The sequence below is a fragment of the Nerophis ophidion genome, linkage group LG01, assembly GCF_033978795.1.
Source record: "Nerophis ophidion isolate RoL-2023_Sa linkage group LG01, RoL_Noph_v1.0, whole genome shotgun sequence".
In the NCBI taxonomy this organism is placed as follows: domain Eukaryota; kingdom Metazoa; phylum Chordata; class Actinopteri; order Syngnathiformes; family Syngnathidae; genus Nerophis; species Nerophis ophidion.
The window spans coordinates 151892-164497 of NC_084611.1; the positions used below are offsets into that span (position 1 = coordinate 151892).

Genomic DNA, 12606 nt, shown 5'->3' on the forward strand with positions numbered 1-12606 from the left:
AGTCCGACTACTGGCCTATGGCCATGTTGTTTGTAGGTGCAAACACACATTAGTCAAGAGGACTACTGGACCGCCCTATGGCCATGTTGTTTGTAGGTGCAAACACACATTAGTCAAGAGGACTACTGGACCGCCCTATGGCCATGTTGTTTGTAGGTGCAAACACACATTAGTCAAGAGGACTACTGGACCGCCCTATGGCCATGTTGTTTGTAGGTGCAAACACACATTAGTCAAGAGGACTACTGGACCGCCCTATGGCCATGTTGTTTGTAGGTGCAAACACACATTAGTCAAGAGGACTACTGGACCGCCCTATGGCCATGTTGTTTGTAGGTGCAAACACACATTAGTCAAGAGGACTACTGGACCGCCCTATGGCCATGTTGTTTGTAGGTGCAAACACACATTAGTCAAGAGGACTACTGGACCGCCCTATGGCCATGTTGTTTGTAGGTGCAAACACACATTAGTCAAGAGGACTACTGGACCGCCCTATGGCCATGTTGTTTGTAGGTGCAAACACACATTAGTCAAGAGGACTACCTGGACCGCCCTATGGCCATGTTGTTTGTAGGTGCAAACACACATTAGTCAAGAGGACTACTGGACCGCCCTATGGCCATGTTGTTTGTAGGTGCAAACACACATTAGTCAAGAGGACTACTGGACCCGCCCTATGGCCATGTTGTTTGTAGGTGCAAACACACATTAGTCAAGAGGACTACTGGACCGCCCTATGGCCATGTTGTTTGTAGGTGCAAACACACATTAGTCAAGAGGACTACTGGACCGCCCTATGGCCATGTTGTTTGTAGGTGCAAACACACATTAGTCAAGAGGACTACCGGACCGCCCTATGGCCATGTTGTTTGTAGGTGCAAACACACATTAGTCAAGAGGACTACTGGACCGCCCTATGGCCATGTTGTTTGTAGGTGCAAACACACATTAGTCAAGAGGACTACTGGACCGCCCTATGGCCATGTTGTTTGTAGGTGCAAACACACATTAGTCAAGAGGACTACGGACCGCCCTATGGCCATGTTGTTTGTAGGTGCAAACACACATTAGTCAAGAGGACTACTGGACCGCACTATGGCCATGTTGTTTGTAGGTGCAAACACACATTAGTCAAGAGGACTACTGGACCGCACTATGGCCATGTTGTTTGTAGGTGCAAACACACATTAGTCAAGAGGACTACTGGACCGCCCTATGGCCATGTTGTTTGTAGGTGCAAACACACATTAGTCAAGAGGACTACTGGACCGCCCTATGGCCATGTTGTTTGTAGGTGCAAACACACATTAGTCAAGAGGACTACTGGACCGCCCTATGGCCATGTTGTTTGTAGGTGCAAACACACATTAGTCAAGAGGACTACCGGACCGCCCTATGGCCATGTTGTTTGTAGGTGCAAACACACATTAGTCAAGAGGACTACTGGACCGCCCTATGGCCATGTTGTTTGTAGGTGCAAACACACATTAGTCAAGAGGACTACCGGACCGCCCTATGGCCATGTTGTTTGGAGGTGCAAACACACATTAGTCAAGAGGACTACCGGACCGCCCTATGGCCATGTTGTTTGGAGGTGCAAACACACATTAGTCAAGAGGACTACTGGACCGCCCTATGGCCATGTTGTTTGGAGGTGCAAACACACATTAGTCAAGAGGACTACTGGACCGCCCTATGGCCATGTTGTTTGTAGGTGCAAACACACATTAGTCAAGAGGACTACTGGACCGCCCTTGGACCCCATGTTGTTTGTAGGTGCAAACACACATTAGTCAAGAGGACTACTGGACCGCCCTATGGCCATGTTGTTTGTAGGTGCAAACACACATTAGTCAACAGGACTACTGGACCGCCCTATGGCCATGTTGTTTGTAGGTGCAAACACACATTAGTCAAGAGGACTACTGGACCGCCCTATGGCCATGTTGTTTGTAGGTGCAAACACACATTAGTCAAGAGGACTACTGGACCGCCCTATGGCCATGTTGTTTGTAGGTGCAAACACACATTAGTCAAGAGGACTACCGGACCGCCCTATGGCCATGTTGTTTGTAGGTGCAAACACACATTAGTCAAGAGGACTACTGGACCGCCCTATGGCCATGTTGTTTGTAGGTGCAAACACACATTAGTCAAGAGGACTACCGGACCGCCCTATGGCCATGTTGTTTGTAGGTGCAAACACACATTAGTCAAGAGGACTACCGGACCGCCCTATGGCCATGTTGTTTGTAGGTGCAAACACACATTAGTCAAGAGGACTACCGGACCGCCCTATGGCCATGTTGTTTGTAGGTGCAAACACACATTAGTCAAGAGGACTACTGGACCGCCCCATGGCCATGTTGTTTGGAGGTGCAAACACACATTAGTCAAGAGGACTACTGGACCGCCCTATGGCCATGTTGTTTGGAGGTGCAAACACACATTAGTCAAGAGGACTACTGGACCGCCCTAAGACTAATGTGTGTTTGCACCTACAAACAACATGGCCATAGGGCGGTCCAGTAGTCCTCTTGACTAATGTGTGTTTGCACCTACAAACAACATGGCCATAGGGCGGTCCAGTAGTCCTCTTGACTAATGTGTGTTTGCACCTACAAACAACATGGCCATAGGGCGGTCCGGTAGTCCTCTTGACTAATGTGTGTTTGCACCTACAAACAACATGGCCATAGGGCGGTCCAGTGGTCCTCTTGACTAATGTGTGTTTGCACCTACAAACAACATGGCCATAGGGCGGTCCAGTAGTCCTCTTGACTAATGTGTGTTTGCACCTACAAACAACATGGCCATAGGGCGGTCCAGTAGTCCTCTTGACTAATGTGTGTTTGCACCTCCAAACAACATGGCCATAGGGCGGTCCGGTAGTCCTCTTGACTAATGTGTGTTTGCACCTACAAACAACATGGCCATAGGGCGGTCCGGTAGTCCTCTTGACTAATGTGTGTTTGCACCTACAAACAACATGACTGCCAGACTAATATTTCACTCTGCAACGTTGTTATTAAAGCAAATGTTTGCCTCCACATGACGTAACATTTCTCAAATTGCTGAAAAGACTCAATGTTACTTTTCAAAAGTAAATCCTCCACATTATTTATGTGAGGCAAGAACACAGAACTAAAACCTTCCACGCGTATACTAAATAGTAAAAAAAACTGCTAGCAGGAGGCGGCTAACACTACAGGTAATGGGGGATCATTGATAGATTGGAATGTGTATTCTTCAGGATGAATCACATGTTCCAATGTGGATTACTCATGACTACTCAGAGAGCAGTAGGAGTGCAAAAAAGAGCAGAAGAAGAAACGTGTGGTGACACACAGGTGAAGACGTACCTGCCACAGGGGGTCTCTCTGCTCCGGAAACAGCTGGAAGTACCTGTGGGCCAGCTGGGTGGGGGGGAGGGTGTGCAGCCTCAGGTTGGTCCAGGAGCCCAGGAAGGACGCCAGGTGGACAAAAGTGTAGAGACCCAGACGGTCATTGCCGTAGTTGGACAGGTGAGTCATGAATATGCTGATCTGGGGGGAGGGGCACAGATGCTGTAGTTGGACAGGTGAGTCAGGAATATGCTGATCTGGGGGGGAGGGGCACAAATGCTGTAGTTGGACAGGTGAGTCATGAATATGCTGATCTGGGGGGGAGGGGCACAGATGCTGTAGTTGGACAGGTGAGTCATGAATATGCTGATCTGGGGGGGAGGGGCACAAATGCTGTAGTTGGACAGGTGAGTCAGGAATATGCTGATCTGGGGGGGAGGGGCACAAATGCTGTAGTTGGACAGGTGAGTCAGGAATATGCTGATCTGGGGGGGAGGGGGACCCAACATCTTCTCACTTCCTGTCTTTCTTTACTGCAGTTAGTTAGTAGTTAGCTAACACAATGTGTGCATGTATTGGACTAGTTAGTTAGTAGTTAGCTAACACAATGTGTGCATGTATTGGACTAGTTAGTTAGTAGTTGGCTAACACAATGTGTGCATGTATTGGACTAGTTAGCTAGTAGTTAGCTAACAGTGTGTGCATGTATTGGACTAGTTAGTTAGTAGTTAGCTAACACAATGTGTGCATGTATTGGACTAGTTAGTTAGTAGTTTGCTAACACAATGTGTGCGTGTATTGGACTAGTTAGTTAGTAGTTAGCTAACACAATGTGTGCATGTATTGGACTAGTTAGTTAGTAGTTAGCTAACACAGTGTGTGCATGTATTGGACTAGTTAGTTAGTAGTTAGCTAACACAATGTGTGCATGTATTGGACTAGTTAGTTAGTAGTTTGCTAACACAGTGTGTGCATGTATTGGACTAGTTAGTTAGTAGTTAGCTAACACAATGTGTGCATGTATTGGACTAGTTAGTTAGTAGTTAGCTAACACAGTGTGCATGTATTGGACTAGTTAGTTAGTAGTTAGCTAACACAATGTGTGCATGTATTGGACTAGTTAGTTAGTAGTTAGCTAACACAGTGTGTGCATGTATTGGACTAGTTAGTTAGTAGTTGGCTAACACAGTGTGTGCATGTATTGGACTAGTGAGTTAGTAGTTGGCTAACACAGTGTGTGCATGTATTGGACTAGTTAGTTAGTAGTTAGCTAACACAATGTGTGCATGTATTGGACTAGTTAGTTAGTAGTCAGCTAACACAATGTGTGCATGTATTGGACTAGTTAGTTAGTAGTTGGCTAACACAATGTGTGCATGTATTGGACTAGTTAGTTAGTAGTTGGCTAACACAGTGTGTGCATGTATTGGACTAGTTAGTTAGTAGTTGGCTAACACAATGTGTGCATGTATTGGACTAGTTAGTTAGTAGTTAGCTAACACAATGTGTGCATGTATTGGACTAGTTAGTTAGTAGTTAGCTAACACAATGTGTGCATGTATTGGACTAGTTAGTTAGTAGTTAGCTAACACAGTGTGCATGTATTGGACTAGTTAGTTAGTAGTTGGCTAACACAGTGTGTGCATGTATTGGACTAGTTAGTTAGTAGTTAGCTAACACAATGTGTGCATGTATTGGACTAGTTAGTTAGTAGTTAGCTAACACAATGTGTGCATGTATTGGACTAGTTAGTTAGTAGTTAGCTAACACAGTGTGTGCATGTATTGGACTAGTTAGTTAGTAGTTAGCTAACACAGTGTGTGCATGTATTGGACTAGTTAGTTAGTAGTTAGCTAACACAGTGTGTGCATGTATTGGACTAGTTAGTTAGTAGTTAGCTAACACAATGTGTGCATGTATTGGACTAGTTAGTTAGTAGTTAGCTAACACAATGTGTGCATGTATTGGACTAGTTAGTTAGTAGTTAGCTAACACAATGTGTGCATGTATTGGACTAGTTAGTTAGTAGTTGGCTAACACAATGTGTGCATGTATTGGACTAGTTAGTTAGTAGTTGGCTAACACAGTGTGTGCATGTATTGGACTAGTTAGTTAGTAGTTGGCTAACACAATGTGTGCATGTATTGGACTAGTTAGTTAGTAGTTAGCTAACACAATGTGTGCATGTATTGGACTAGTTAGTTAGTAGTTAGCTAACACAATGTGTGCATGTATTGGACTAGTTAGTTAGTAGTTAGCTAACACAATGTGTGCATGTATTGGACTAGTTAGTTAGTAGTTGGCTAACACAATGTGTGCATGTATTGGACTAGTTAGTAGTTAGCTAACACAATGTGTGCATGTATTGGACTAGTTAGTTAATAGTTGGCTAACACAATGTGTGCATGTATTGGACTAGTTAGTTAGTAGTTAGCTAACACAGTGTGCATGTATTGGACTAGTTAGTTAGTAGTTAGCTAACACAGTGTGTACATGTATTGGACTAGTTAGTTAGTAGTTAGCTAACACAATGTGTGCATGTATTGGACTAGTTAGTTAGTAGTTAGCTAACACAATGTGTGCATGTATTGGACTAGTTAGTTAGTAGTTAGCTAACACAATGTGTGCATGTATTGGACTAGTTAGTTAGTAGTTAGCTAACACAATGTGTGCATGTATTGGACTAGTTAGTTAGTAGTTAGCTAACACAATGTGTGCATGTATTGGACTAGTTAGTTAGTAGTTGGCTAACACAATGTGTGCATGTATTGGACTAGTTAGTTAGTAGTTGGCTAACACAATGTGTGCATGTATTGGACTAGTTAGTTAGTAGTTAGCTAACACAATGTGTGCATCTATTAGACTAGTTAGTTAGTAGTTATCTAACACAATGTGTGCATGTATTGGACTAGTTAGTTAGTAGTTAGCTAACACAATGTGTGCATGTATTGGACTAGTTAGTTAGTAGTTAGCTAACACAATGTGTGCATGTATTGGACTAGTTAGTTAGTAGTTAGCTAACACAGTGTGTGCATGTATTGGACTAGTTAGTTAGTAGTTGGCTAACACAATGTGTGCATGTATTGGACTAGTTAGTTAGTAGTTAGCTAACACAGTGTGCATGTATTGGACTAGTTTATTAGTAGTTAGCTAACACAATGTGTGCATGTATTGGACTAGTTAGTTAGTAGTTAGCTAACACAATGTGTGCATGTATTGGACTAGTTAGTTATTAGTTAGCTAACACAATGTGTGCATGTATTGGACTAGTTAGTTAGTAGTTAGCTAACACAATGTGTGCATGTATTGGACTAGTTAGTTAGTAGTTAGCTAACACAATGCGTGCATGTATTGGACTAGTTAGTTAGTAGTTAGCTAACACAATGTGTGCATGTATTGGACTAGTTAGTTAGTAGTTAGCTAACACAATGTGTGCATGTATTGGACTAGTTAGTTAGTAGTTAGCTAACACAATGTGTGCATGTATTGGACTAGTTAGTTAGTAGTTAGCTAACACAATGTGTGCATGTATTGGACTAGTTAGTTTGTAGTTGGCTAATACTGTGTGTGCATGTATTGGACTAGTTAGTTAGTAGTTAGCTAACACAATTTGTGCATGTATTGGACTAGTTAGCTAGTAGTTGGCTAACACAGTGTGTGCATGTATTGGACTAGTTAGTTAGTAGTTAGCTAACACAAAGTGTGCATGTATTGGACTAGTTAGTTAGTAGTTTGCTAACACAGTGTGTGCATGTATTGGACTAGTTAGTTAGTAGTTAGCTAACACAATGTGTGCATGTATTGGACTAGTTAGTTAGTAGTTGGCTAACACAGTGTGTGCATGTATTGGACTAGTTAGTTAGTAGTTAGCTAACACAATGTGTGCATGTATTGGACTAGTTAGTTAGTAGTTAGCTAACACAATGTGTGCATGTATTGGACTAGTTAGCTAGTAGTTAGCTAACACAATGTGTGCATGTATTGGACTAGTTAGTTAGTAGTTAGCTAACACAATGTGTGCATGTATTGGACTAGTCAGGTAGTAGTTAGCTAACACAGTGTGTGCATGTATTGGACTAGTTAGTTAGTAGTTAGCTAACACAATGTGTGCATGTATTGGACTAGTTAGTTAGTAGTTAGCTAACACAATGTGTGCATGTATTGGACTAGTTAGTTAGTAGTTAGCTAACACAATGTGTGCATGTATTGGACTAGTTAGTTAGTAGTTGGCTAACACAATGTGTGCATGTATTGGACTAGTTAGTTAGTAGTTAGCTAACACAATGTGTGCATGTATTGGACTAGTTAGTTAGTAGTTAGCTAACACAATGTGTGCATGTATTGGACTAGTTAGTTAGTAGTTAGCTAACACAATGTGTGCATGTATTGGACTAGTTAGTTAGTAGTTAGCTAACATAATGTGTGCATGTATTGGACTAGTTAGTTAGTAGTTAGCTAACACAGTGTGTGCATGTATTGGACTAGTTAGTTAGTAGTTTGCTAACACAGTGTGTGCATGTATTGGACTAGTTAGTTAGTAGTTGGCTAACACAATGTGTGCATGTATTGGACTAGTTAGTTAGTAGTTAGCTAACACAATGTGCATGTATTGGAATAGTTAGTTAGTAGTTAGCTAACACAATGTGTGCATGTATTGGACTAGTTAGTTAGTAGTTGGCTAACACAGTGTGTGCATGTATTGGACTAGTTAGTTAGTAGTTAGCTAACACAATGTGTGCATGTATTGGACTAGTTAGTTAGTAGTTGGCTAACACAATGTGTGCATGTATTGGACTAGTTAGTTAGTAGTTGGCTAACACAATGTGTGCATGTATTGGACTAGTTAGTTAGTAGTTAGCTAACACAGTGTGTGCATGTATTGGACTAGTTAGTTAGTAGTTGGCTAACACAGTGTGTGCATGTATTGGACTAGTTAGTTAATAGTTAGCTAACACAATGTGTGCATGCATTGGACTAGTTAGTTAGTAGTTAGCTAACACAATGTGTGCATGCATTGGACTAGTTAGTTAGTAGTTGGCTAACACAATGTGTGCATGTATTGGACTAGTTAGTTAGTAGTTAGCTAACACAATGTGTGCATGTATTGGACTAGTTAGTTAGTAGTTAGCTAACAATGTGTGCATGTATTGGACTAGTTAGTTAGTAGTTGGCTAACACAATGTGTGCATGTATTGGACTAGTTAGTTAGTAGTTAGCTAACACAATGTGTGCATGTATTGGACTAGTTAGTTAGTAGTTAGCTAACAATGTGTGCATGTATTGGACTAGTTAGTTAGTAGTTAGCTAACAATGTGTGCATGTATTGGACTAGTTAGTTAGTAGTTAGCTAACACAATGTGTGCATGTATTGGACTAGTTAGTTAGTAGTTAGCTAACACAATGTGTGCATGTATTGGACTAGTTAGTTAGTAGTTGGCTAACACAATGTGTGCAGCATGAAAAGGACAAGAGGAAGTGAAAGAGTCACTCTGAGACACAACAAGTTGACACAAGTACATGACACGGCCATGCGGGGCTGCTGTCTTCATGTCCATGATCAGAGAGACAAGACACACACACACATGCACGCACACACACACACACACACACGCACGCACACACACACTTTTGTGTTCGGAGGACCTAGGGAGTGTCTGGAAGAAATGCTAACATTAGCCATTAAGATATGAATTATTTGTTGGGCTAGTGCATGAGGGATTGTGTGTCAGAATATTTGGGTCTGTGGATGGGAAAACACACACACACACACACACACACACACACACACACACACACACACACACACACAGGACCGGAGGGGTTTTGCTGTAAAGCATGAAGGTTGCCGAGGATACGTGGCGACAGTGATGTGGTTTGATGGATCAGCATCCAGCTGACCTGGAAAGCAGCTGCGAATACTGATGTGTCTACATCTACAATGTGTGTATATATACACACACTTTTATACAAACATACTGATGTGTCTACATCTACAATGTGTGTATATATACACACACTTTTATACAAACATACTGATGTGTCTACATCTACAATGTGTGTATATATACACACACTTTTATACAAACATACTGATGTGTCTACATCTACAATGTGTGTATATATACACACACTTTTATACCCATCAATCAATCAATCAATCAATGTTTACTTATATAGCCCTAAATCACTAGTGTCTCAAAGGGCTGCACAAACCACCACGACATCCTCGGTAGGCCCACATAAGGGCAAGGAAAACTCACACCCAGTGGGACGTCGGTGACAATAATGACTATGAGAACCTTAGAGAGGAGGAAAGCAATGGATGTCGAGCGGGTCTAACATGATACTGTGAAAGTTCAATCCACAATGGATCCAACACAGTCGCAAGAGTCCAGTCCAAAGCGGGTCCAACTCAGCAGAGAGAGTCCCGTTCACAGCGGAGCCACCAGGAAACCATCCCAAGCGGAGGCGGATCAGCAGCGCAGAGATGTCCCCAGCCGATACACAGGCAAGCAGTACATGGCCACCGGATCGGACCGGACCCCCTCCACAAGGGAGAGTGGGACATAGAAGAAAAAGAAAAGAAACAGCAGATCAACTGGTCTAAAAAGGGAGTCTATTTAAAGGCTACAGTATACAAATGAGTTTTAAGGTGAGACTTAAATGCTTCTACTGAGGTGGCATCTCGAACTGTTACCGGGAGGGCATTCCAGAGTACTGGAGCCCGAACGGAAAACGCTCTATAGCCCGCAGACTTTTTTTGGGCTTTGGGAATCACTAATAAGCCGGAGTCCTTTGAACGCAGATTTCTTGCCGGGACATATGGTACAATACAATCGGCAAGATAGGATGGAGCTAGACCGTGTAGTATTTTATATGTAAGTAGTAAAACCTTAAAGTCACATCTTAAGTGCACAGGAAGCCAGTGCAGGTGAGCCAGTACAGGCGTAATGTGATCAAACTTTCTTGTTCTTGTCAAAAGTCTAGCAGCCGCATTTTGTACCAACTGTAATCTTTTAATGCTAGACATGGGGAGACCCGAAAATAATACGTTACAGTAGTCGAGGCGAGACGTAACAAACGCATGGATAATGATCTCAGCGTCTTTAGTGGACAGAATGGAGCGAATTTTAGCGATATTACGGAGATGAAAGAAGGCCGTTTTAGTAACGCTTTTAATGTGTGCCTCAAAGGAGAGAGTTGGGTCGAAGATAATACCCAGATTCTTTACCGTGTCGCCTTGTTTAATTGTTTGGTTGTCAAATGTTAGAGTTGTATTATTAAATAGAGTTCGGTGTCTAGCAGGACCGATAATCAGCATTTCCGTTTTTTTGACGTTGAGTTGCAAAAAGTTAGCGGACATCCATTGTTTAATTTCATTAAGACACGCCTCCAGCTGACTACAATCCGGCGTGTTGGTCAGCTTTAGGGGCATGTAGAGTTGGGTGTCATCAGCATAACAGTGAAAGCTAACACCGTATTTGCGTATGATGTCACCTAGCGGCAGCATGTAGATGCTGAAGAGTGCAGGGCCAAGGACCGAACCCTGGGGAACTCCACACGTTACCTTAACGTAGTCCGAGGTCACATTGTTATGGGAGACACACTACAAACATACTGATGTGTCTACATCTACAATGTGTGTACATATACACACACTTTTATACAAACATACTGATGTGTCTACATCTACAATGTGTGTATATATACACACACTTTTATACAAACATACTGATGTGTCTACATCTACAATGTGTGTACATATACACACACTTTTATACAAACATACTGATGTGTCTACATCTACAATGTGTGTACATATACACACACTTTTATACAAACATACTGATGTGTCTACATCTACAATGTGTGTACATATACACACACTTTTATACAAACATACTGATGTGTCTACATCTACAATGTGTGTACATATACACACACTTTTATACAAACATACTGATGTGTCTACATCTACAATGTGTGTATATATACACACACTTTTATACAAACATACTGATGTGTCTACATCTACAATGTGTGTATATATACACACACTTTTATACAAACATACTGATGTGTCTACATCTACAATGTGTGTATATATACACACACTTTTATACAAACATACTGATGTGTCTACATCTACAATGTGTGTATATATACACACACTTTTATACAAACATAGTGATGCGTCTACATCTACAATGTGTGTATATATACACACACTTTTATACAAACATACTAATGTGTCTACATCTACAATGTGTGTATATATACACACACTTTTATACAAACATACTGATGTGTCTACATCTACAAAGTGTGTGTATATATACACACACTTTTATACAAACATACTGATGTGTCTACATCTACAATGTGTGTATATATACACACACTTTTATACAAACATACTGATGTGTCTACATCTACAAAGTGTGTGTATATATACACACACTTTTATACAAACATACTGATGTGTCTACATTTACAATGTGTGTATACATACACACACTTTTATACAAACATACTGATGTGTCTACATCTACAATGTGTGTATATATACACACACTTTTATACAAACATACTGATGTGTCTACATCTACAAAGTGTGTGTATATATACACACACTTTATACAAACATACTGATGTGTCTACATCTACAATGTGTGTATATATACACACACTTTATACAAACATACTGATGTGTCTACATCTACAATGTGTGTATATATACACACACTTTTATACAAACATACTGATGTGTCTACATCTACAATGTGTGTATATATACACACATTTTTATACATACTTACTGATGTGTCTACATCTACAAAGTGTGTATATATACACACACTTTTATACATACATACTGATGTGTCTACATCTACAATGTGTGTATCTATACACACACTTTTATACAAACATACTGATGTGTCTACATCTACAATGTGTGTATATATACACACACTTTTATACAAACATACTGATGTGTCTACATCTACAATGTGTGTATATATACACACACTTTTATACAAACATAGTGATGTGTCTACATCTACAATGTGTGTATATATACACACACTTTTATACAAACATACTGATGTGTCTACATCTACAATGTGTGTATATATACACACACTTTTATACATACATACTGATGTGTCTACATCTACAATGTGTGTATATATACACACACTTTATACAAACATACTGATGTGTCTACATCTACAATGTGTGTGTCTATACACACACT

General features: G+C 41.0%; 1 protein-coding gene across 3 annotated transcripts in view; it reads right to left on the reverse strand.

The window, feature by feature from the left end:
• The window catches only part of LOC133562507 (bifunctional heparan sulfate N-deacetylase/N-sulfotransferase 4-like), a 195437-nt gene that overhangs the window by 79489 nt on the left and 103342 nt on the right, over nucleotides 1–12606 (reverse strand). For all 3 annotated transcript variants that reach the window (XM_061916631.1, XM_061916643.1, XM_061916635.1), the window contains one exon: nucleotides 3366–3548. In XM_061916631.1, the coding sequence (XP_061772615.1) occupies nucleotides 3366–3548 (183 nt within the window). The remainder of the gene's footprint in view (nucleotides 1–3365; nucleotides 3549–12606) is intronic.